The following is a 21,555-nucleotide window of genomic DNA, read 5'->3' as shown; positions in this document are numbered from 1 at the left end:
TTTCATTCTTTCTTATGGCTGAGTAGTATCCCATTGTACATATATATCACATCTTCTTTATACACTCAGCTGTCAATGAACACTTAGAATACTTCCATATACTGGCTATTATAAATAATGCTGCTATGAACATTGAGGTACATGCATCTTTTCGAACTAGTGTTTTCATTTTCTTCAGATATACACCCAGGAGTGAAACTGCTGGATCATATGAAAGTCCTATTTTTAGTTTTTAAATGACTCTCCATACTGTTTTCCATAGTGACTGCACCAATTTACATTTGCACCAACAGTATACAAGGGTTCCCTTTTCTCCACATCCTTGCCAACTTTTGTAATTTGTGGTCTTTTTGATGATAGCCATCCTGACAGGTGTGGGTGATAACTCATTGTGGTTTTGATTTGCATTTCTCTGATGATTAGTGATGTTGAGCATCTTTCCACGTGCCTGTTTGCCATCTGTATGTCTTCTTTGGAAAAAGGTCTATTCAGGTCTTCTGCCCATTTTTAATTGGGTTTTTTTTTTTTTGATATTGAGTTGTAGGAGCTGTTTATGTATTTTGGAATACTAACCCCTTCTCGGTCATATCATTTGCAAATAATTTCTCCCATTCAGTATGTTGTCTGTTTTGTTGATGGTTTCCTTTGCTGTTCAAAAGATTTTAAGTTTAATTAGGTTTCATTACTTTATTTTTGCTTTTATTTCCTTTGCCTTAGGAGACAAATACAAAAAAACACTGGTATGATTCATGTCAAAGAGTGTTCTGCCTATATTTTCTTCTAGTTTTATGGTTTCTGGTCTTACATTTAGGCCTTTAATCCATTTCAAGTTTATTTTTGTACATGGTGTGAGAAAATGTTCTAATTTCATTCTTTTACATGTAGCTATCCAGTTTTCCCAACACCACTTATTGAAGAGATGGTCTTTTCTCAAGAGACTGTTTTCTTGCCTCCTTTGTCATAGATTAACTAAACACAAGTGTGTAGGTTTATTTCTTGGTTCTTTATTCTGTTCCATTGATCTACGTGCCTGTTTCTGTGCCAGTTCTGGACAGTTTTGATGACTGTAGCTTCATAGTACAGTCTGAGGTCAGGCAGCACAATACCTCCAGCTCTGTTTTTTTCCTCAAGATTGCTTTGGGTATTCAGAGTCTTTTGTGTTTCCATACAAATTTTAAAATTATTTGTTCTAGTTCTGTGAAAAATGCCATTGGTATTTTGATAGGGGTTGAAATGTATCTGTAGATATCCTTGGGTAGCATGGTCATTTTAACAATATTAATTCTTTTAAATACATTATATCTTTCCATCTGTTTGTGTCATCTTCAATTTCTTTCATCAGTGTCTTATAGTTTTCTGAGTATGTGTCTTTCACCTCCTTAGACTTCCTAGGTATTTTCTTTTTGATGTGATGCTAAATGGAATTGTTTTCTTAATCTCTCTTTCTGTTAGTTCATTATTAGTGTATAGAAAAGCAACAGATTTCTGTATAATCTTGTAGCCTTCAACTTTACTGAATTCGTTGATGAGCCATTACTAGTTTTTTGGTGGCATCTTTAGGACTTTCTTTGTATAGTAACATGCCGTCTGCAAACAGTAATAGTTTTACTTCTTTTCCAATTTGGATTTCTTTTATTTCTTTCTTGTCCGATTGCTGTGGCTAGGACTTCCAATACTATATTGAATAAAAGTGGTGAGAGTGGGCATCCTTGTCTCATTCCTGATCTTAGAGGAAATGCTTTCAGCTTTTCACTGTTGAGTATGATGTTAGCTGTGGGTTTGTCATATATGGCCTTTATTATGTTGAAGTATGTTCCCTCTATACCCACTTTGTGGAGAGTTTTTATCATAAATGAATGAATTTTGTCAAAAGCTTTTTCTGCATCTATTGAGATGATCAGATGATTTTTATTCTCTAATTTGTTAATGTTCCTATTTTTTTTAACTTATATTCTTAAACCAATATGGTATTAATGAGAATATGAGATCAAGTTGCATTTACATTATTTTTCTTCATACTGTTTTTTTTCTCAGTTGTTTTTAATATTTGTCTTTTCCCTATTATCTTATCTGACTGGTTCAATATGAAACTCTTACAAATAGTTGGATCTAATGCTGAAGTTTTTATTCTGTTCTGTTCACCTCTTTTCTGTTTTTAATAATATATTATTATACCACATAAAACATATATATTATATATTTTATACACACATATATGTATACATACATGTACTAACCTAGGAAATATCATTATAACTATACTCAGCTTTCACAATCAAAAACTGCATTTATCACATAGTGGAGAGGTAAGGCACACATTGGTTCTTGATCAGAAACCTGGATTTGAATCTCAGCACTGTCACTAACAGTACTAATTTACCTAACCTCTTTGCACTCCTTTAATTCACTCTTAAACTAAGGAAAGTACTAACCTTCTTGGTTAATGAGTAAATGCACATAAAAAACATACACACATAGGCATAAAGAATAGGCTCTGTTTTAGGACCTACCATATTTTGACTTTTTACAATACCTCTATTAAGCTACCTTTAAGTAAGCATCATATCCCAAGCAACGAAGATTACGAATTTTCACAGATAAAGGGTATTCAAGGAAAAATGACAAACTGTTAGAATTCTATGTTCTTTGCAGTACTGGATGAATTTTAACTTAAAAAATCATTTAAAAAGGACAAACAAGTAGAGGAAGGAATAGTAAACTCTTAAAAATTCTAAATATTTTCCTAACATAGGAATGAATATAATGAAAGATTTTATAAGAATTTTTATAATGAAAGAATTATAAGATTTTATAAGAATATAATGAAAGATTTTGTAAGATTTTATAAGAATTTTATAAGAAACAAGCTTGCTTTCAAGAGACATGACCAAGAACTTGAATAGTTTTTGGCTTTGTGTGTTTTTTGTACATTTTCCGGCCTCACCAACTTCACTGCCAGGTGGGCAGGAGGGGCCCTGCATGGCTTCTGAGATAGTCCAGATACACATACTATCCTATCTACAAAATCACGGAGGGCCACATTACACTGACTATACTTATGCACCCAAAAATAGTGGAGAGAGGAGTTCTAGAAGCCATTTTCTTTACGATTTTCTAGTAAACATTAGAATTAGGTAGACACAGCAGTACTGCTTCAAATTTTATGTTGATGTTAATTTCTAATAATGACTATATTTCAAGAATCTTTGAAATCTACTGTTAGACATGGTTGCAACTTATTTTCAGTCACTGTTATTTTTCTTTCAAAACTACAAGCAGTTGCTAAGCAAACATTAAATGGTTAATGTTTAGTCCTTAAAAAAACTATGCACAGGATTTTCGTTTCCAATTTTCTTGCTATGTTGTACACAATGAGTTCCTGACATGGAGTTATAAACTAGGCCCAAAAACATGATAATGAAGTTTTATATGAAAGTTTCCATTACTAAAATTTTTTATTCCAAAACTATTATTTTTCAAGTTTTACTAACACTATTCATTCTTTGCCTCTAAAAAGGCAGACATATCTTTTCCACTGAGAACTAAACTATTTTGTCTGTAAGCAGGCATATAAAATACTACATTACAAGATAGAGCTAATATCATAGCTCCAACTGGTTCCTTACTACTAGCTCTAACAAACAGGTTCACGTTTTTACTTTCTTATTCAACCCCTCCACCTAGCCAAGAAAAGCTGCCTACTTTCCTCAATGCTTTACATTTATCACTGCCCCCTTCCCCCACCAGAAGTGTACCCTTCTCTCAGATAACTAATTTTTATAACTTTCTTCAAGACCCAGTTCAAAACTTCATCTGTCTTGCTGGAAAATAAATTTTACATAGTATAACTGAACACTTGAAAGAAAGAATACTGCCCCGCTTTTAAACTACTCATTCTTTCAAGTTTGACTGTTCGATTTATATTATGGAATTTTTACTCATCTGTTACTAGTTATGACAAACATAAAAATCTAAGGATAATTTAATTCCATTGATTGCAAAAGGTGTTAAAGCAATGATCAAGAACTACCATTTATTGATAGCCAGATAGTTTTACATGAATTAGCTCATTTAATTTCTACAACAATGCTATTTTCTAAGCGCTATCATAACACTCATTTTACAGACATGGAAATTGAGGCACACAGTGGTAAATGCCCAAGGTTACACATCTTATGTGTGAATGTTTAACAAACACTGATGCTTTACTTTGCCAGGCACTTTAAAAGCACTTTTATAAATATGAACTCATTTAATCCTCTTAACTACCCTAGGAGGCAGGTCTTATCGCCATTCTACAGATGAGGAAACTGAAGCATAAGACTTGACATAATCACCCAGGTAGTAAGTGGCCAGCCAGGGTGTGAGCCCAGGCAGTGTGAATCCAGAGGGCTCAAGCTTCACCACCAGTTAGTCCCATTTCTGAATTAACAGTGCAGCAATTAAGTATGTACCTGAGCCTTCTAGTGTTCAACTACAGCAATGTTCTTTTGGGTATTCCTTTTATGTACTCATTAGTTTGCTACATATTTAAGAGCCTAATATATAAACAGTGTGTAACTCAGCGCAGTAAAAGACACAAATACTATTAATACCTAATTACCTAACCCCATGAGTTTCTGTTCTACCAGGGGAGATGAGTCACAGCCAAAAAGATATATATATTGTAAGGAATAGCACAGTTAAAGGCCATGAGTTGCTTCAGAGAAAGTGCCAATGTTTAGCAGAAGCCAACTGAGAAAGCTTTCACGATAGAGCCGAACCTGGAAGGATGAGTAAACATCCTATAGATACTTCTATTGTAGGATTAAGAACCTGGTACTGTGCTCTCATGTTTGTCTCTCCCCAACTAGACTTAGGTGTCTGAAGAACAGGGACTAGTTTTATCTTTCTCTCTCCAACACCCAACAAAGTCATCACTCAGTAAATAGCTTTGGGACAAGGGGTAGAGAGAATGTTATGGAAAAGCTCATTCTAAACAGAGAGAACAACAGGAACTTAAAGGGAAAAGCAGCAGTTTTTAATTTTAGTTGCTGTATCATAGGCAATACCTCTGTGCTGTCCAACTCCAGGAGGCCCCACTTTCACTATATCCCATGTGAATATACCCCCTCAAGGGTGAATACAGTGTGCATGAGCCCCCTGGAGTTGTGTAACACAGCAGCTCTGATTATAGGCATCCCTGTTCACAAGCTCTGAGCAAAGGGAAGAGATGTTCTAACCTCTAAGCTTTGCTTTTCTCATTGTCATTCCTTGACATGCCGTGGCCATGTTCTTGAAAAACTCATTTAAAATTTTTATATTTTAAAATTAACTCTCACAATAATATATCATGGTAAAAAAACAGTTATGCTATTTTCAGGGAGAAGCGACAGAGTTACAAAACAGCTGAGCACGGACAGACTCTGAAGCCAGACCTCTTGGGAGCGATCTCTGGCTCCACCACTCAGGAGCTTTGTGACCATGAGAAAGTTACGTCATCTCTTTTCACCTAAATATCCTCTTCTTTAAAAAAAGATACAGGCATACCCCCAAGACGTTGCAGGTTCAGTTCCAGACCACCACAAAGCAAATATTGCACAACAGCAAAGCAGCAGTAAGTCTAAAAACTCAATGTACTACTTTAAGTAAAAAACACTTTATTGCTAAAAATACTGACCATCATCTGAGCCTCCAACAAGTCGTAATCTTTTGCAATGGTAACAGAGATCACTGATCACAAATCATCATAACAAATATAATAAAAATTTTTAAGTTTGAAATATTGCAACAATTACCAAAATGTGACACAGGGACATGAAGTGAGCAAGCTCTTGGAGAAATGGTGCTGACAGACTTGCTCAATGCAGGATTGCCACAAACCTTCAATTTGTAAAAAGCACAATTATCTGTGAGGCACAATAAAATGAGGTATGCCTGTAATAGCATTACCTCACTGGGTTATTATGAAAATTATGGGAATATAAGCAAAATGTTTAGAAGACTGTCTGGCACAGAGTAAGCACTGAATAAATGTTAGGTATCACTTCCAGGGCTCTGGTCGCTAAATCGATTGCCAATTCACATTCTGCCTTGAAGCGACTGGGGAGACTCCCCCTGGCACAGAGCAGGGAGATGCTGAAATCAGTACAGAAGGATGCTGGTGCCACCATGATGCCACTGTGCACTGTGGCACTGGGGACCCCATCACACCGCTCAGCCTTGTTGTGAAATGAGGCTTCTGCTGTGTGGCTTTTAAAACATATTCCAGACCACATCATTCCAAACAATGGTGCTAATATTTAATAAAAGGCCTAAATATGAAGCATGCAGTACTCTCTCCCAACTTGAGCCTAGAAGTATCTGTAAAACTTGGCTATTTTCTTCTCTATACATCCAAGGAAGTTAAAGTTTAAATATAGAAAATGTTTTGGGGTTTTCTTCTGAGTACATATTTTCTCCAATGAAAGTTTTCTCTATAGAAGTGTTGCTTACTCTTTACTCTGAAGGTCAAAGGAAAGACAAAGGTAAGAAAATGAAAAGAGTTATAGACAGGAAGGATGGGAAGGATGTATAAAGGAACCAAGTTCAATCAGGAAGAAAAAAGAAAAATAGCTTTATGTGCTTTTGAGTAAAAATGGTAAAGACTGCTTGCTATTTGAGATCTACCAGCAGGTTCTACATCATTAGAGGTGTTAAAGCCAAAGACATTAGTGTGAATCAGTCAACTCAGACTGTGTTCTTACTTTGAGCTTAAGACACAGAAGAGAGAAGTATGGATGGATGAAAAAGAGAAATGTTTTATAAAGAAGTCACATGAACAACTTCATAGAACTCACGTTAACACTTACGTCATCTCACTGACAACTCACTCAAGGAGCACAATGCAATACTACTAGGCAAACATAATTAGGTCATAACTCTCACTATAACTCTACAATGTCAATGCCACCAGATATAAAAGTGTGGAGGTAGCGGGGTGGGGCAGTGCACACAAACTATTAACGTGTATGAAACAAGGAAACAAAGTCAAAGAAGTCAAACAAGTTTTACTTTATGTAAAATATTACCAGTAAAGAGCATAAATCCAATACAGAAGTCCAGCTTTAAAAGAAGATAAAACTGTGCCACATCTTCTTTATCCATTCATCTGTCGATGGACACTTAGGTGGCACATAAATACAATGGAATATTACTCAGCCATAAAAAGAAATGAAATTGAGTTCTTTGTAGTGAGGTGGATGGACCTAGAGACTGTCATACAGAGTGAAGTCAGAAAGAGAAAAACAAATACCATATGCTAACATATATATATGGAATCTAAAAAAAATAATTGGTTCTGAAGAACTTAGAGGCAGGACAGGAATAAAGACGCAGACATAGAGAATGGACTTGAGGACACAGGGAGGGGTAAGGGTAAGCTGAGACAAAGTGAGAGAGTAGCATTGACATATACATTACCAAATGTAATATAGGTAGCTAGTGGGAAGCAGCTGCATCACACAGGGAGATCAACTCAGTGCTCTGTGACCACCTAGAGGGGTGGGATAGGGAGGGTGGGAGGGAGATGCATGATGGAGGGGATATGGGGATATATGTATACATATAGCTGATTGTTATACAGCAGAAACTAACAGCATTGTAAAGCAACTATACTCCAATAAAGATGTTAAGAAAATAATTATTCAGATAACAAACAATAAAAGATAAAACTGAAAGAAATTATGGGGGGTGGGGAAGGGAACAAACCTGGTCGCAAAAAGAAAAAAATCAGCACTAGCTGATTAACTATTTAAAAATCTGTCTGATTCTATGATTACCTTAAATGAAATTATTTATTGATATTAATCTCAGTATTGAGATTATTGAGAAAGTATGACTTTCTGATCAGACAAGATTTTACATTTGCTTTGCATTAAAGGATAAAAATTCAAAGTGCTGTTTGAATAAAACTGATATATTTTTGAAAACTATTACTCAACAGGCCATAACATACCAATTAAAAGCTGCAATAAGCAGCTACAAACTGTGTTCCAGTAGAGGGAGTACCGGAACAGAGGCCGACAGAGGAGACACTGGTGTAAATCTAAGATTAATTCAGCAAACCCAGTGCTGTATAAATTAACAAGTCAATTCTCAGTAAACGTTTTGGATACTGGTAAATATCTGAATTTAGACCCTTTTTACTATGCCCTACACAGGTGCTAAATCACCACTTACAATGAGCAGTAAATGCCAACACTATGGAAAAAGGTCGAAATTACATTATGTGCTTTTTGGCTATGGACATGCTAACAATGATAACAGTATAGCATTCTTATACTCTGCCCTGTCACAACAACCTTGTGTGTGTGTTATGCACGAGAGACACAAGGTCCCAGACAAAAATCAAATGAAGCAAAACATGCAAATTCACACTCCTTCAATCCTTTTCTACCTAACCACACTTAAAAACTTTGATTGTAGGTACAATATTGCTAAACACTTACAAAATGTAACTGTGTAAAAGACATGAAAATAAGATTCTCTATAGAACATAATAAATTCTGAGTTTGCAAATTTGTGTCCTATTTGAAATTAGAGTCTTCAGGTTTAAAAAGCTTGGTGTCTGTCTACAAGAGACCCACTTCAGACCTAGAGACACATACAGACTGAAAGTAAGGGGATGGAAAAAGATATTCCATGCAAATGGAAACCAAAAGAAAGCTGGAGTAGCAATTCTCATATCAGACAAAATAGACTTTAAAATAAAGACTATTACAAGAGACAAAAAAAAAAGAAAAAAAAAAAGAGACAAAGAAAGACACTACATAATGATCAAGGGATCGATCCAAGAAGAAGATATAACAATTGTAAATATTTATGCACCCAACATAGGAGCACCTCAATACATAAGGCAAATACTAACAGCCATAAAAGGGGAAATCGACAGTAACACATTCATAGTACGGGACTTTTACACCCCACTTTCACCAATGGACAGATCACCCAAAATGAAAATAAATAAGGAAACACAAGCTTTAAATGATACATTAAACAAAATGGACTTAATTGATATTTATAGGACATTCCATTCAAAAACAACAGAATACACATTTTTCTAAAGTGCTCATGGAACATTCTCCAGGATAGATCATACCTTGGGTCACAAATCAAGCCTTGGTAAATTTAAAACTGAAATTGTATCAAGTATCTTTTCCGACCACAACGCCATGAGACTAGATATCAATTACAGGAAAAGATCTGTAAAAAATACCAACACATGGAGGCTAAACAATACACTACTTAATAATGAAGTGATCACTGAAGAAATCAAAGAGGAAATCAAAAAATACCTAGAAACAAATGACAATGGAGACACAACGACCCAAAACCTATGGGATGCAGCAAAAGCAGTTCTAAGGGGGAAGTTTATAGCAATACAAGCCCACCTTAAGAAGCAGGAAACATCTCGAATAAACAACCTAACCTTGCACCTCAAGCAATTAGAGAAAGAAGAACAAAAAACCCCAAAGTTAGCAGAAGGAAAGAAATCATAAAAATCAGATCAGAAATAAATGAAAAAGAAATGAAGGAAACGATAGCAAAGATCAATAAAACTAAAAGCTGGATCTTTGAGAAGATAAACAAAATAGATAAATCATTAGCCAGACTCATCAAGAAAAAAGGGGAGAAGACTCAAATCAATAGAATTAGAAATGAAAAAGAAGTAACAACTGACACTGCAGAAATAAAAAAGATCATGAGAGATTACTACAAGCAACTCTATACCAATAAAATGGACAATCTGGAAGAAATGGACAAATTCTTAGAAATGCACAACCTGCCAAGACTGAATCAGGAACAAATAGAAAATATGAACAGACCAATCACAAGCACTGAAATTGAAACTGTGACTAAAAATCTTCCAACAAACAAAAACCCAGGACCAGATGGCTTCACAAGTGAATTCTATCAAACATTTAGAGAAGAGCTAACACCTATCCTTCTCAAACTCTTCCAAAATATAGCAGAGGGAGGAACACTCCCAAATTCCTTCTATGAGGCCAGGATCACCTTGATACCAAAACCAGACAAGGATGTCACAAAGAAAGAAAACTACAGGCCAATATCACTGATGAACATAGATGCAAAAATCCTCAACAAAATACTAGCAAACAGAATCCAACAGCACATTAAAAGGATCATACACCATGATCAAGTGGGGTTTATTCCAGGAATGCAAGGATTCTTCAATATAAGCAAATCTATCAATGTGATAAACCATATTAACATATTGAAGGAGAAAAACCATATGATCAACTCAATAGATGCAGAGAATGCTTTTGACAAAATTCAACACCCATTTATGATAAAAACCCTGCAGAAAGTAGGCATAGAGGGAACTTTCCTCAACATAATAAAGGCCATATATGACAAGCCCACAGCCAACATCATCCTCAATGGTGAAAAACTGAAACCATTTCCACTAAGATCAGGAACAAGACAAGGTTGCCCACTCTCACCACTCTTATTCAACATAGTTTTGGAAGTTTTAGCCACAGCAATCAGAGAAGAAAAGAAAAGAAAAGGAATCCAAATCGGAAAAGAAGAAGTAAAGCTGTCACTGTTTGCAGATGACATGATACTATACATAGAGAATCCTAAAGATGCTACCAGAAAACTACTAGAGCTAATCAATGAATTTGGTAAAGTAGCAGGATACAGAATTAATGCACAGAAATCTCTGGCATTCCTATATACTAATGATGAAAAATCTGAAAGTGAAATCAAGAAAACACTCCCATTTACCATTGCAACAAAAAGAATAAAATATCTAGGAATAAACCTACCTAAGGAGACGAAAGACCTGTATGCAGAAAATTATAAGACACTGATGAAAGAAATTAAAGATGATACAAATAGATGGAGAGATATACCATGTTCTTGGATGGGAAGAATCAACATTGTGAAAATGACTCTACTACCCAAAGCAATCTACAGATTCAATGCAATCCCTATCAAACCACCACTGGCATTTTTCACAGAACTAGAACAAAAAATTTCACAATTTGTATGGAAACACAAAAGATCCCGAATAGCCACAGCAATCTTGAGAACAAAAAACGGAGCTGGAGGAATCAGGCTCCCTGACTTCAGACTATACTACAAAGCTACAGTAATCAAGACAGTATGGTACTGGCACAAAAACAAAAAGATAGATCAATGGAACAGGATAGAAAGCCCAGAGATAAACCCACGCACATATGGATACCTTATCTTTGATAAAGGTGGCAGGAATGTACAGTGGAGAAAGGACAGCCTCTTCAATATGTGGTGCTGGGAAAACTGGACAGGTACATGTAAAAGTATGAGATTAGATCACTCCCTAATACCATACACAAAAATAAGCTCAAAATGGATTAAAGACCTAAATGTAAGGCCAGAAACTATCAAACTCTTAGAGGAAAACATAGGCAGAACACTCTATGACATAAATCACAGCAAGGTCCTTTTTGACCCACCTCCTAGAGAAATGGAAATAAAAACAAAAATAAAGAAATGGGACCAAATGAAACGTCAAAGCTTTTGCACCGCAAAGGAAACCATAAACAAGACCAAAAGACAACCCTCAGAATGGGAGAAAATATTTGCAAATGAAGCAACTGACAAAGGATTAATTTCCAAAATTTACAAGCAGCTCATGCAGCTCAATAACAAAAAAAACAAATAACCCAATCCAAAAATGGGCAGAAGACCTAAATAGACATTTCTCCAAAGAAGATATATAGACTGCCAACAAACACATGAAAGAATGCTCAACATCATTAATCATTAGAGAAATGAAAATCAAAACCACAATGAGATAGCATCTCACACCAGTCAGAATGGCCATCTTCAAAAAATCTAGAAACAATAAATGCTGGAGAGGGTGTGGAGAAAAGGGAACACTCTTGCACTGCTGGTGGGAATGTGAATTGGTTCAGCCACTATGGAGAACAGTATGGAGGTTCCTTAAAAAGCTACAAATAGAACTACCATATGACCCAGCAATCCCACTACTGGGCATATACCCTGAGAAAACCAAAATTCAAAAAGAGTCATGTACCAAAATGTTCACTGCACCTCTATTTACAATAGCCCGGAGATGGAAACAACCTAAGTGCCCATCATCGGATGAATGGATAAAGAAGATGTGGCACATATATACAATGGAATATTACTCAGCCATAAAAAGAAACAAAATTGAGCTATTTGTAATGAGGTGGATAGACCTAGATTCTGTCATACAGAGTGAAGTAAGTCAGAAAGAGAAAGACAAATACCGTATGCTAACTCATATATATGGAATTTAAGAAAAAAAAATGTCATGAAGAACCTAGGGGTAAGACAGTTATAAAGACACAGACCTACTGGAGAACGAACTTGAGGATATGGGGAGGGGTAAGGGTGAGCTGTGACAGGACGAGAGAGAGGCATGGACATACATACACTAACAAACGTAAGGTAGATAGCTAGTGGGAAGCAGCCGCATAGCACAGGGAGATCGGCCTGGTGCTTTGTGACTGCCTGGAGGGGTGGGATAGGGAGGGTGGGAGGGAGGGAGGCGCAAGAGGGAAGCGATATGGGAACATATGTATATGTATAACTGATTCACTTTGTTATAAAGCAGAAACTAACACACCACTGTAAAGCAATTATACCCCAATAAAGATGTTAAAAAAAAAGAATATATTTCGTATATGTGACATTATATGCAGGTCACTGAGAATATGTGAAACAAACTACGGAGAGAATAAGGTGAAATACTCTCAATCTTTTTTTCTAACCCAATATCAGAACCTGACTATTCTTATTAATAATAATTACTGACTAAAAGTAAGACTTTTTGTTGATGTCTATTTGATATAGTTGTTTGATATTATAAATATAGATCTGTTACAAAAAAAAAAAAAAAGCTTGGTGTCAGAAGTAGTAGGGCAGGAACAATGGCAAAAGTCTGGTCCCAGGACTCAAGTCAAGGATAAGAGACCGGAGGAACCAAAGGAACCTCTGGTGAAACCAAAACCTGAAATATGCCATTTTCAAAATGGGTACTCAATAAGCTGATTTTATTGTAACTAGTCAAGGAAACTGAACCTTTAAACTAAAACAAACACCCCCTGTTTCTGATGCGTCTGTTACATGACTCATTTAATATAATTATACATTCTAATTATAGATTGAACAATTATACTTTACTGCTTGATATCTTTATATTTTTCAAAGATTTCTGTTGAAGGGAACACTGACTCTTCCTATTCCAGTAGTTCATGACCACATGTTTTGGCCACCTGGTAGTAACCACCTTGGCAAAGGATTTCTCATACTACAAAATTGAAAGAGGCAAGGTGTGAAAGGAAAATCAAAATGGAGTCAGTACTGCTAAAAGAGTTCTCTTAAACGGAGCTGGGAGGCCATTAAGAAAGTGCATTTCTCAGCCTGTATGGAATCTGACCTTTGGACCTGAAGTCACCCAGAACACCTGCCAGAAACTCAAGATACTTATTGGACCCCTACTCTAAAACAACTGATTCCTTTAGATATTTTCCAGCTTGCATCAGAGAAAATTACAATTCTTACCAGGCAACTTTTAGCAACCTCGTGACTTTGTCTTTACCTGACTCTTTCTCTTCCTTGGAACACTCTTTCAGGGTTACCTGAATCTTAATCTCCTGAATCACAATTCTTAAGACCCCAAATAAACTATTTTCTTATTTGCAGCCTCCTGAATTTTTTTTTTTTTTTTGCAGGGGGGGTTGACAAAAGATTGAAGAAAGTAAGAGTTTAAAAGTAAAATGGTTCAAAGAAGAAGGAAAAAAAAATTCAAGGGATGTTTAATCTGATCATATCGTTTACAACTGAAATCTCCAAAGACTGTCCCCGCATAGGCAAGACCAAATAAACCCTATTCAGCCTAATCCACACCTCTCCCCGCAAAATATCATTCCAGTTTCATGGCTGACCCATCACCACCCTTCAGTCACTTTTTGCTTCATATACTGCGTTTACTTTTTGCTGCCTTTACTCTTGCTGTTAACTTAAATGCCCAATAATTCAAAGAGCAAAAGACTCTGAGGTTTTGTTTTTTTAATTCTGATTTCACACCAGTGACCTTGTCATTTAACTGCTGCACCTTGTTTTATTGCATACCTTGTTTCATTGAGCTTTGAAGATACTGCATTTTTTACAGATTGAATGTCTGTGGCAACCCCGCAGAGAGCAAGTCTATTGGCACCATTTTTCCAGGAGCACTTGCTCACTTGCTCATGTCTCTGGGTCACATTTTAGTAATTTTCACAATATTTCAAGCTCTTTCATTATTACTATAATTGTTATGGTGATCTGTGATCAGTGATCTTTGATGTTACTAATGTAATTATTTTGGGGCACCACAAACCGCAGCCATGTAAGATGGGAACTTAATCAAAAAATGTTGTTTGTTCTGACTGCTCCAGGAACCAACAGCTTCCCAGCCCCTCTCCCCCTGTCCTCAGGCCTCCCTATTTCCCTGAGAGGCAACAATATTTAAATTAAGCCAATTAATATCCCTACTTTTAACAGTCTCTAAGTGTTAAAGTGAAAAAAGTCACAGGTCTCTCACTTTAAATGAAAAGCTAGAAATGATTAAGCTCAATGAGGAAGGCAAGTCTCAAGCCAAGACAGGCCACTAGCTAGGCCTCTTGCGCCAGTAAGCCAAGTTGTGATGATGGCAAAGTTGAAGGAAATTACAAGTACTACTCCAGCGAATACACAAATGTAAGAAAGCAAAATAGCCCTATTACTAATACAGAGAAAGTTATAGTGGTCTGACAGAAGATCAAACCAGCTATGACATTTCCTTAAGCCAAAGCCTAGTCCAGAGCAAGGGCCTAATTCTCTTCAATTCTATAAAGGCTAAGAGAGGTGAGGAAGCTGCAAAAGAAAAGTCTAAAGCTAGCAGAGGTTGGTTCATGAGGTTTAAGGAAAGAACTCCATACATAAAAGTACCGGGGAAGCGGCAAGAGCTGATGCTGAAGCTGCAGCAAGTTACCAAGAAGATCTAGTAAAGATAATTAATGAAGGTGGCTACAACTAAACAACAGATTTTCAACACAGACAAAACAGACTTATATTGGAAGAAGATCCCTTCTAGGACTTCCATAGATAGAGAGAGGTCAATGCCTGGCTCCAATGCTCATTTACCATTATAAAAATCCCTGGGCCATTAAGAATTAGGCTAAATCTACCCTGTCTGTGCTCTATGCATGGAACAAAGCCTGGATGGCAGCAAGTCTGTTTACAACACAGTTTACTGAATATTTGAAGCCCTCTATTGAGACCTACTGCTCAGAAGATTCCTTTCAAAATATTACTGCTCATTGACAATGCACCTGGTTACCCAAGAGTTCTGATGGAGATGTATGAGATTGATGTTGTTTTGATGCCTGCTAACATAATATCCACTCTGCAGCTCATGGATCAAGGAGTAATTTCGACTTTCAAGTCTTATTATTTAAGAAATACCTATGTAAGGCTATAGCTGTCATATATAGTGATTTTTCTGATGGATACGCGCAAAGTCAATTGAAAACCTTCTGAAGGATTCACCATTCCAGATGCCATTAAGAACATCAGCGATTCATAGTAAGAGGTCTATTTTGCAACATTAACAAGAGTTTGGAGGAAGCTGATTCTAATGATGACTCTGACTGAGGAGTTCAAAACTTCAGTGGAGGAAGTAACTGCAGATGTGGTAGAAACAGCAAGAGAACCAGAATTAGAAGTGGAGCCTGCAGATGTGAATGAATTGCTGCAATCTCACGATAAAACTTTCACGGATAAGGAGATGCTTCTTACGGATAAGCAAAGAAAGTGGTTTCTCAAAAAGAAATCTCTCCTGGTGAGGATGCTGTGAAGACTGTTGAAGGGGCAGCAACGGATTTAGAATACTATCAATACATAAAGTTAGTTGATAAATCAGTGGCAGTGTTTGAGAGGATTGATTCCAATTTTGAAAGAAGTTCTAACTATAGGTAAAATGCTATCCAAACAGCATCGCATGTTACAGAGAAATCATTTGTGAAAGAAAGTCAACTGATGCAACTGATGCAGCAAACCAGTGTTGTCTTATTTTAAGAGATTGCCACAGTCACCCAGGCTTCAGCAACCACCACCGTGATCAGTCAGTAGCCATCAATATGGAGGCAAGACCCTCCACCCGCAAAGATTACTAGCTGAAGACTCACACGATGGTTAACAATTTTTAGCAGTGAAGTATTTTTAAATTAAGGTACGTACATTTTTTTTAGACGTAATACTATTTGTACACAATAGACTACAGTATAGTGTAAATATAACTTTTTATGCACTGGGTGTTTGTGTAACTCACTTTATTGCAATAGTCACTTTATTTCGGTGGTGTAGAACCAAACCCACAGTATCTATGAGGTATGCATCCAGCAATAGGAGACCTGTTTCTAGAGCTAAAAGGATTAAATAAGATAACCTATATAAAGTAACAGCAGGGTTCCTAGTCTATACTAAAGCACTAAATAAATAATATTTCTTTTCATGGCTCTCTGTAAATATGCTGAACTCCTACTCATCCTTCAAGCCCCATTTTAAATATCTGTTTCTACAAAACCTGCTTAATTATGTGCTCTATTTTCTTCCCCCCCAAAAATGCAATTGCCTATTATCCTGTGTTACCCATGGCACTTAGAGAAACCTCTATTGTATTTTAATTGCTTTTTAAAAATATTTATTTATTTTGGCTGCGTTGGGTCTTCGTGCTACACATGGGCTTTCTCTAGTTGCGGTGAGCAGGGGGCTACTCTTTGTTGCGGTGCACGGGCTTCTCATTGCAGTGGCTTCTCTTGTTGCGGAGCACGGGCTCTAGGCACGTGGGCTTCAGTAGTTGCAGCACGCAGGCTCAGTAACTGTGGCTCGCAGGCTCTAGAGTGTAGGCTCAGTAGTTGTTGCGCACGGGCTTAGTTGCTCCGCGGCATGTGGGATCTTCCCGGACCAGGGCTAGAACCAGTGCCCCCTGCACTGGCAGGCAGATTCTTAACCACTGTGCCACCAGGGAAGTCCCTAATTGCTTGTTGCTGGCCTTTCTGTTCCATTAGAGTATGAACACCTACAGGGTGGGATTTTTATCTAATTACTGCCTACTCACATAAAGCTTAATTTGCATTTTTTAAACAAATAAATGATGTAATTAAACCATTACAAACTAAAACCCTTAGATGGCCTTTCAAATATTTCATAATACCCTTAAAAAAATAATGACAATCCTAACTTAGAGCGACACCCTATCAGCAATAGAATTTTTTAATGTTTCTGCTTACCATTCACTCATTTATTCAACAAGTACAACCAGTGCCTCCTACGGGCTGGGAGTACTGTACATTAGTGAACAAAATGAATAAAAAACCCTGTCCTCCCGGCCCTTATATTTACCACAGGTAAATCTGTGGAAGTAAGAAATTACCATTGCAAACTTGTCTGAAAAATATACCAGAAGACACATTTTGTTATTCTTCAACATTTACTAAATATCAAAAGAACAACAACAAAAAAAACTCCTGACCACACATAAAATTTAACTACTTAAAACAAAATGAAATAAACTCAGATTTAGTGTACTAAACAAGCAAAACTGATTTGTATCCTTAAAAAGATGTTCATGTTAGGACCCATTTCCTTGTAGCTAAAAATATTTGTGACTTCTTTTTTGAATTGTTAGTAATCTTTGTGAGTTTTAAGGGTTTTATGTGTACAATTACATGCATCACATAGATCCTAATTTGAAAGGTGGTGATGTTTAATATGGTTTATTTGAAAACCTGTTTATGACCTTAAAACATTCTTCACTGTATAAGTGAGGAGGGCTTTTTACGAAACTTTGTATCAGGGCTTCCAGTCTAAGGGGTGCTCCCCCTGGAATGAGACACGCCGTTAGTTAAAAAAAATTTAACTAATTTTTTATCAGGACCATGTCTCAACTGGCTGCACTATCAGGCAAGCAGCCCAGGTGCCACAGACACAGATGCAGTTCTTGCACACCAACCTTTCCAATCTAACCTCCGGCTTCATCCTCTTGGCTGCATCCACCTGGTTCCCCACGTATGGCCTATGGTTTCCTTTCTTTACTCATTCCCTGGCTTAGAAGGTCCTTTCCTTACTTCTACTGTCAAAATACTACTCATCAACATACCATTTCCATCTGGAAGAGCTTAGGCTTTCCTCTGTTGGGGGTAATGGTACCCTCTTTTAATTCATCAGCCCTCCCTGTGATCCTTTCTTATGGAGATTAGCAAGTTCTACGCTGCTTTAGTCCTGCCCTGCCACTCTTACTGAAATATAAATGCTCCTCACTGTTCTGCTCACAACATCTGGAAAGGGCCCTTACACACAACAGCGGGTTAATTTTCCTATCAGATAAAAAAGTAAACATAATACCCAAATATCCAATATGTGCCGTAGCTAAACACTAGGAAACTTCATTTAGAGATCTCTGCAAAACAGTATTGAATTCCAAAATCACAAATAAGATTGTCTTACTGAACAAATCTTGCTACCTAAAATTACATTATTTCAATGTCCCAAGAAACTAAAAAGGTAGTCTGATATCCCAGGCAGAGAATTCTGAGAAAATAATCCTGAAAGCACAGGTAGTTCCTGTACAGAGAGGTTTCATTTCAGCAGTACTTTTTGGTCATTTTGGACTTTAATGCACCAACTCAACATTTTACTGAGAGGCTTGTCCTGCTTCCCAATTAACAGTGAGATACACAATCAAAAAGGAAGTCAGTAATAACCGATTTTGGACATAAAAGTGCAGTGAGTTAGGTTTTAGGCCCATGGTTCCTACATGTGGAGTTGCATAAATGGGGCTCTCTCCCCCAGAGCCTACAGAGAAGAGGCAAAAAGCATAAAGGTCAAACAAGTGGTGAATGGACAGATCATCAAGAGCCCAAGATCTAAAGGGCTCTTTCATCAATCCCTAGCCATAGGGAAGAAATACTTTAACAGCACCCTAAAGGAAACAAAATAACTGAATTATGAAAGGCAACATTAAAAAAGCATCAGTGGCGCGTCTTAGAAAAACTACTAGCGAGATTTAAGTCTCAACCCCCTACTTTGTCTCCAAAGTGTTTTCTAATAATACTAAGCACATTCCAAATAGCTTCCATCTGCCAAGAACTTACCAACTGCACCTCCCCTGCTCAGCAACCAGGGTGAAAAATCAATGCCAAGGGAACCTACATCCATTCATTTTGGAAGTAAATTGCGAACATCTACCTTGCTAGGCATTTATCCACAGGGCGAGTAGTTCCTAAATGAATTTAGGAAGTGAACATGACCCAAAGGAAAGCAGGAGAGGCAAAACAAAGAGGAGAATGGGTGAATATAGATTTAAAGGAAAAAGTCAGAGAAACAGAAAAGGCAAGAATTCATTTGGGAAAAAAATGAAAAGCAAAGAGCAATACAAAAAGTAACAGCAAGAGAGGAGAAAAAATAATACTCCACCCTAAAGATAAATGACTAGAGAAGGAAAGTGAGGAGTAGCAAAAAATAGAGTCCAGATGACTTGATTAACTTTAAAAATTCTCTTACTGTGACTTTTAAGACTGACTGGGTTCGGAGTTTGGAATCCTAGGAAAGGAAACGGTCTACCAATGGAGAAACAAGGTGAGACAATGCTGAAAAGTAAAGAGACCCTCTTTCCTAAGCTCTAGATAGGCATCAGGTAGGGCTGGATCAAGGACAACGCTGGTGATACGCGGGGCTCCCGGAAGGGCTCAGAGAGACAACAATCACGCTGATTCACTTGTCTGTGGGAAATCGAAGATTCCTCGTGGGCTCCGGAGAGACTACAGCGAACCCCCACCCCCACCCTAGGGGGAGCCTGCGAGGCCGGACTAACAAACAGATGGGCTCTCGGAGCAGGAGCAAGAGACGCGAAGTATTCTCGGGAGGCGGCCAGACCCGACGGGGACCCCGAAGGGGCAAAAGGAACGCAGCGACCAGGGTCAAGGGCGGTGTCGCCAGGGGCCCCCCGCGCGCCCTTCGCCAAGCCGGAACTCACCGATGCCGAGCCCTACAACCAGGCGGCCGGCGAGCAGCGTCTCCTTGTTGTTCGCCGCAGCCAGCACCGTGGAGCCGGCGGTGAAGAGGGCACTGGCCAGCAGGATGGCGGCGCGGCGGCCGAAGACGCCGTTGAGGGCCCCGCCAGCCAGCGCCGAGACTGCGGCCGCCCCCACCGTGCTGGACACGAGCAGCTCCTGCCACAGCGCGTCCAGGCTGAGCTGCCGCTTGAGCAGCAGCATGGCCCCCGACACCACCCCGGTGTCATAGCCGAACAGGAAGCCGCCCAGCGCGGAGAAGACTGCCACCACGTACACGAAGGCGGGGGTCTCGTCCTGCTGGAACTGCCTCCGCGCCGCGCGCTCCAGGTCCCCGACGCCGCCGCCGCCCGAGCCCTGCAGGCTGGCGCTGGACTCGGCGGCCGCCAGGAGGCTGCGCTCTCCAGCCGTGCTCGCCGCGTCCGGCTCCTGCTGCTTCCTGCGCCGCTCGCCCATGAGGCTGCTCAGGCTCCGCAGCGTGTACTCCACATTCTCGCTTGCCTTGCGGGACATAGGGCAGGGGCCCGGGGCTGCCCGGGGGGACGAGGCTCCGCGGGCCGGCGGTCTCGGAGGGCTAGACAGCCCGAGCGGGCACAAGGAACCGCTGCCGCCGCCTTCCTCCTCCCGGCTCCCGCTCCGACTGCCACGGCAGCAGCAGCCGCCGCCGCCGCGGCCGCTCCGGGGAGAAAGTTGCTGCCCGCCGAGCTCCGGCGCTACGGAGTTGGAGCCTGGCGGGTCTCACTCGAGACTCACGCCCCGCGCCTGCCGAGCTGGCGCTGCAGAGCGAGCGGGAGGTGGGGCCGCGGGTCACGTGCAGCCCCAGCCGGCAGGGCCTGGCCGGAGACGCTCCGCCCCCTCCCCGGGCGGGGCCAACCTGAGCCCGCCCCGATCCCTAAAACCCACCCCCAGGTCGATCGCGACCTCTGACCTAGGCTCCTTCTTACGTGGCTCTCGCATCTTTACAGCTTTAAGCCCCCTAGTTTGGGGACCGCAACTGGGTAACAAGCCAATGTTTGAATGCCGGGTACTAGGCTTTCAGACCCGGAGAAACCGCCTACGATGATTGCACGGTTTGGAAAGGCAAGAAGGGAACCACTTATAAAAGCCTGAGGATGGCCAAGGCTGGAAAGGGCCTAGGAAAAAATATCCTGTTATGGCATATAACAAGCACCCTTACTTACTTTTATAATATTGTGACAAAAATGGGTCTGTTCTGGAGCAATTAAGTTTCTTATCGCCAGTCCCTCCTCAACTTATGCTTATTTTAAAGGCACGGTACATCTTATTTCTTTGAGGACAGAGATAATCTCCCCAGGTGAATCCCAAACTTCCTTCCATGGATCCCTGATATGTAAAAGAAAATTCACATTTATACATTACACATTACAAAGTAAACCCAATATTTGATGTGATTTAAGGTTAAGAGGAAATCTCCACCTAACTC

At 39.1% G+C, this 21,555-nt stretch overlaps 1 protein-coding gene across 1 annotated transcript in view; it reads right to left on the bottom strand.

Moving 5' to 3' along the window:
- Positions 1 to 20,624, bottom strand: part of SLC2A13 (solute carrier family 2 member 13) — a 426,062-nt gene extending 405,438 nt beyond the window's left edge. Inside the window, exon 1 of the mRNA XM_065887651.1 lies at positions 20,075 to 20,624. Within this exon, the coding sequence (XP_065743723.1) occupies positions 20,075 to 20,624 (550 nt within the window). The remainder of the gene's footprint in view (positions 1 to 20,074) is intronic.
- Positions 20,625 to 21,555: the final 931 nt, after the last annotated feature.

The sequence above is a fragment of the Phocoena phocoena genome, chromosome 11, assembly GCF_963924675.1.
Source record: "Phocoena phocoena chromosome 11, mPhoPho1.1, whole genome shotgun sequence".
In the NCBI taxonomy this organism is placed as follows: domain Eukaryota; kingdom Metazoa; phylum Chordata; class Mammalia; order Artiodactyla; family Phocoenidae; genus Phocoena; species Phocoena phocoena.
Note: the sequence above shows the minus strand (reverse complement) of the source record. Positions and strands in the feature narration are given on the sequence as shown.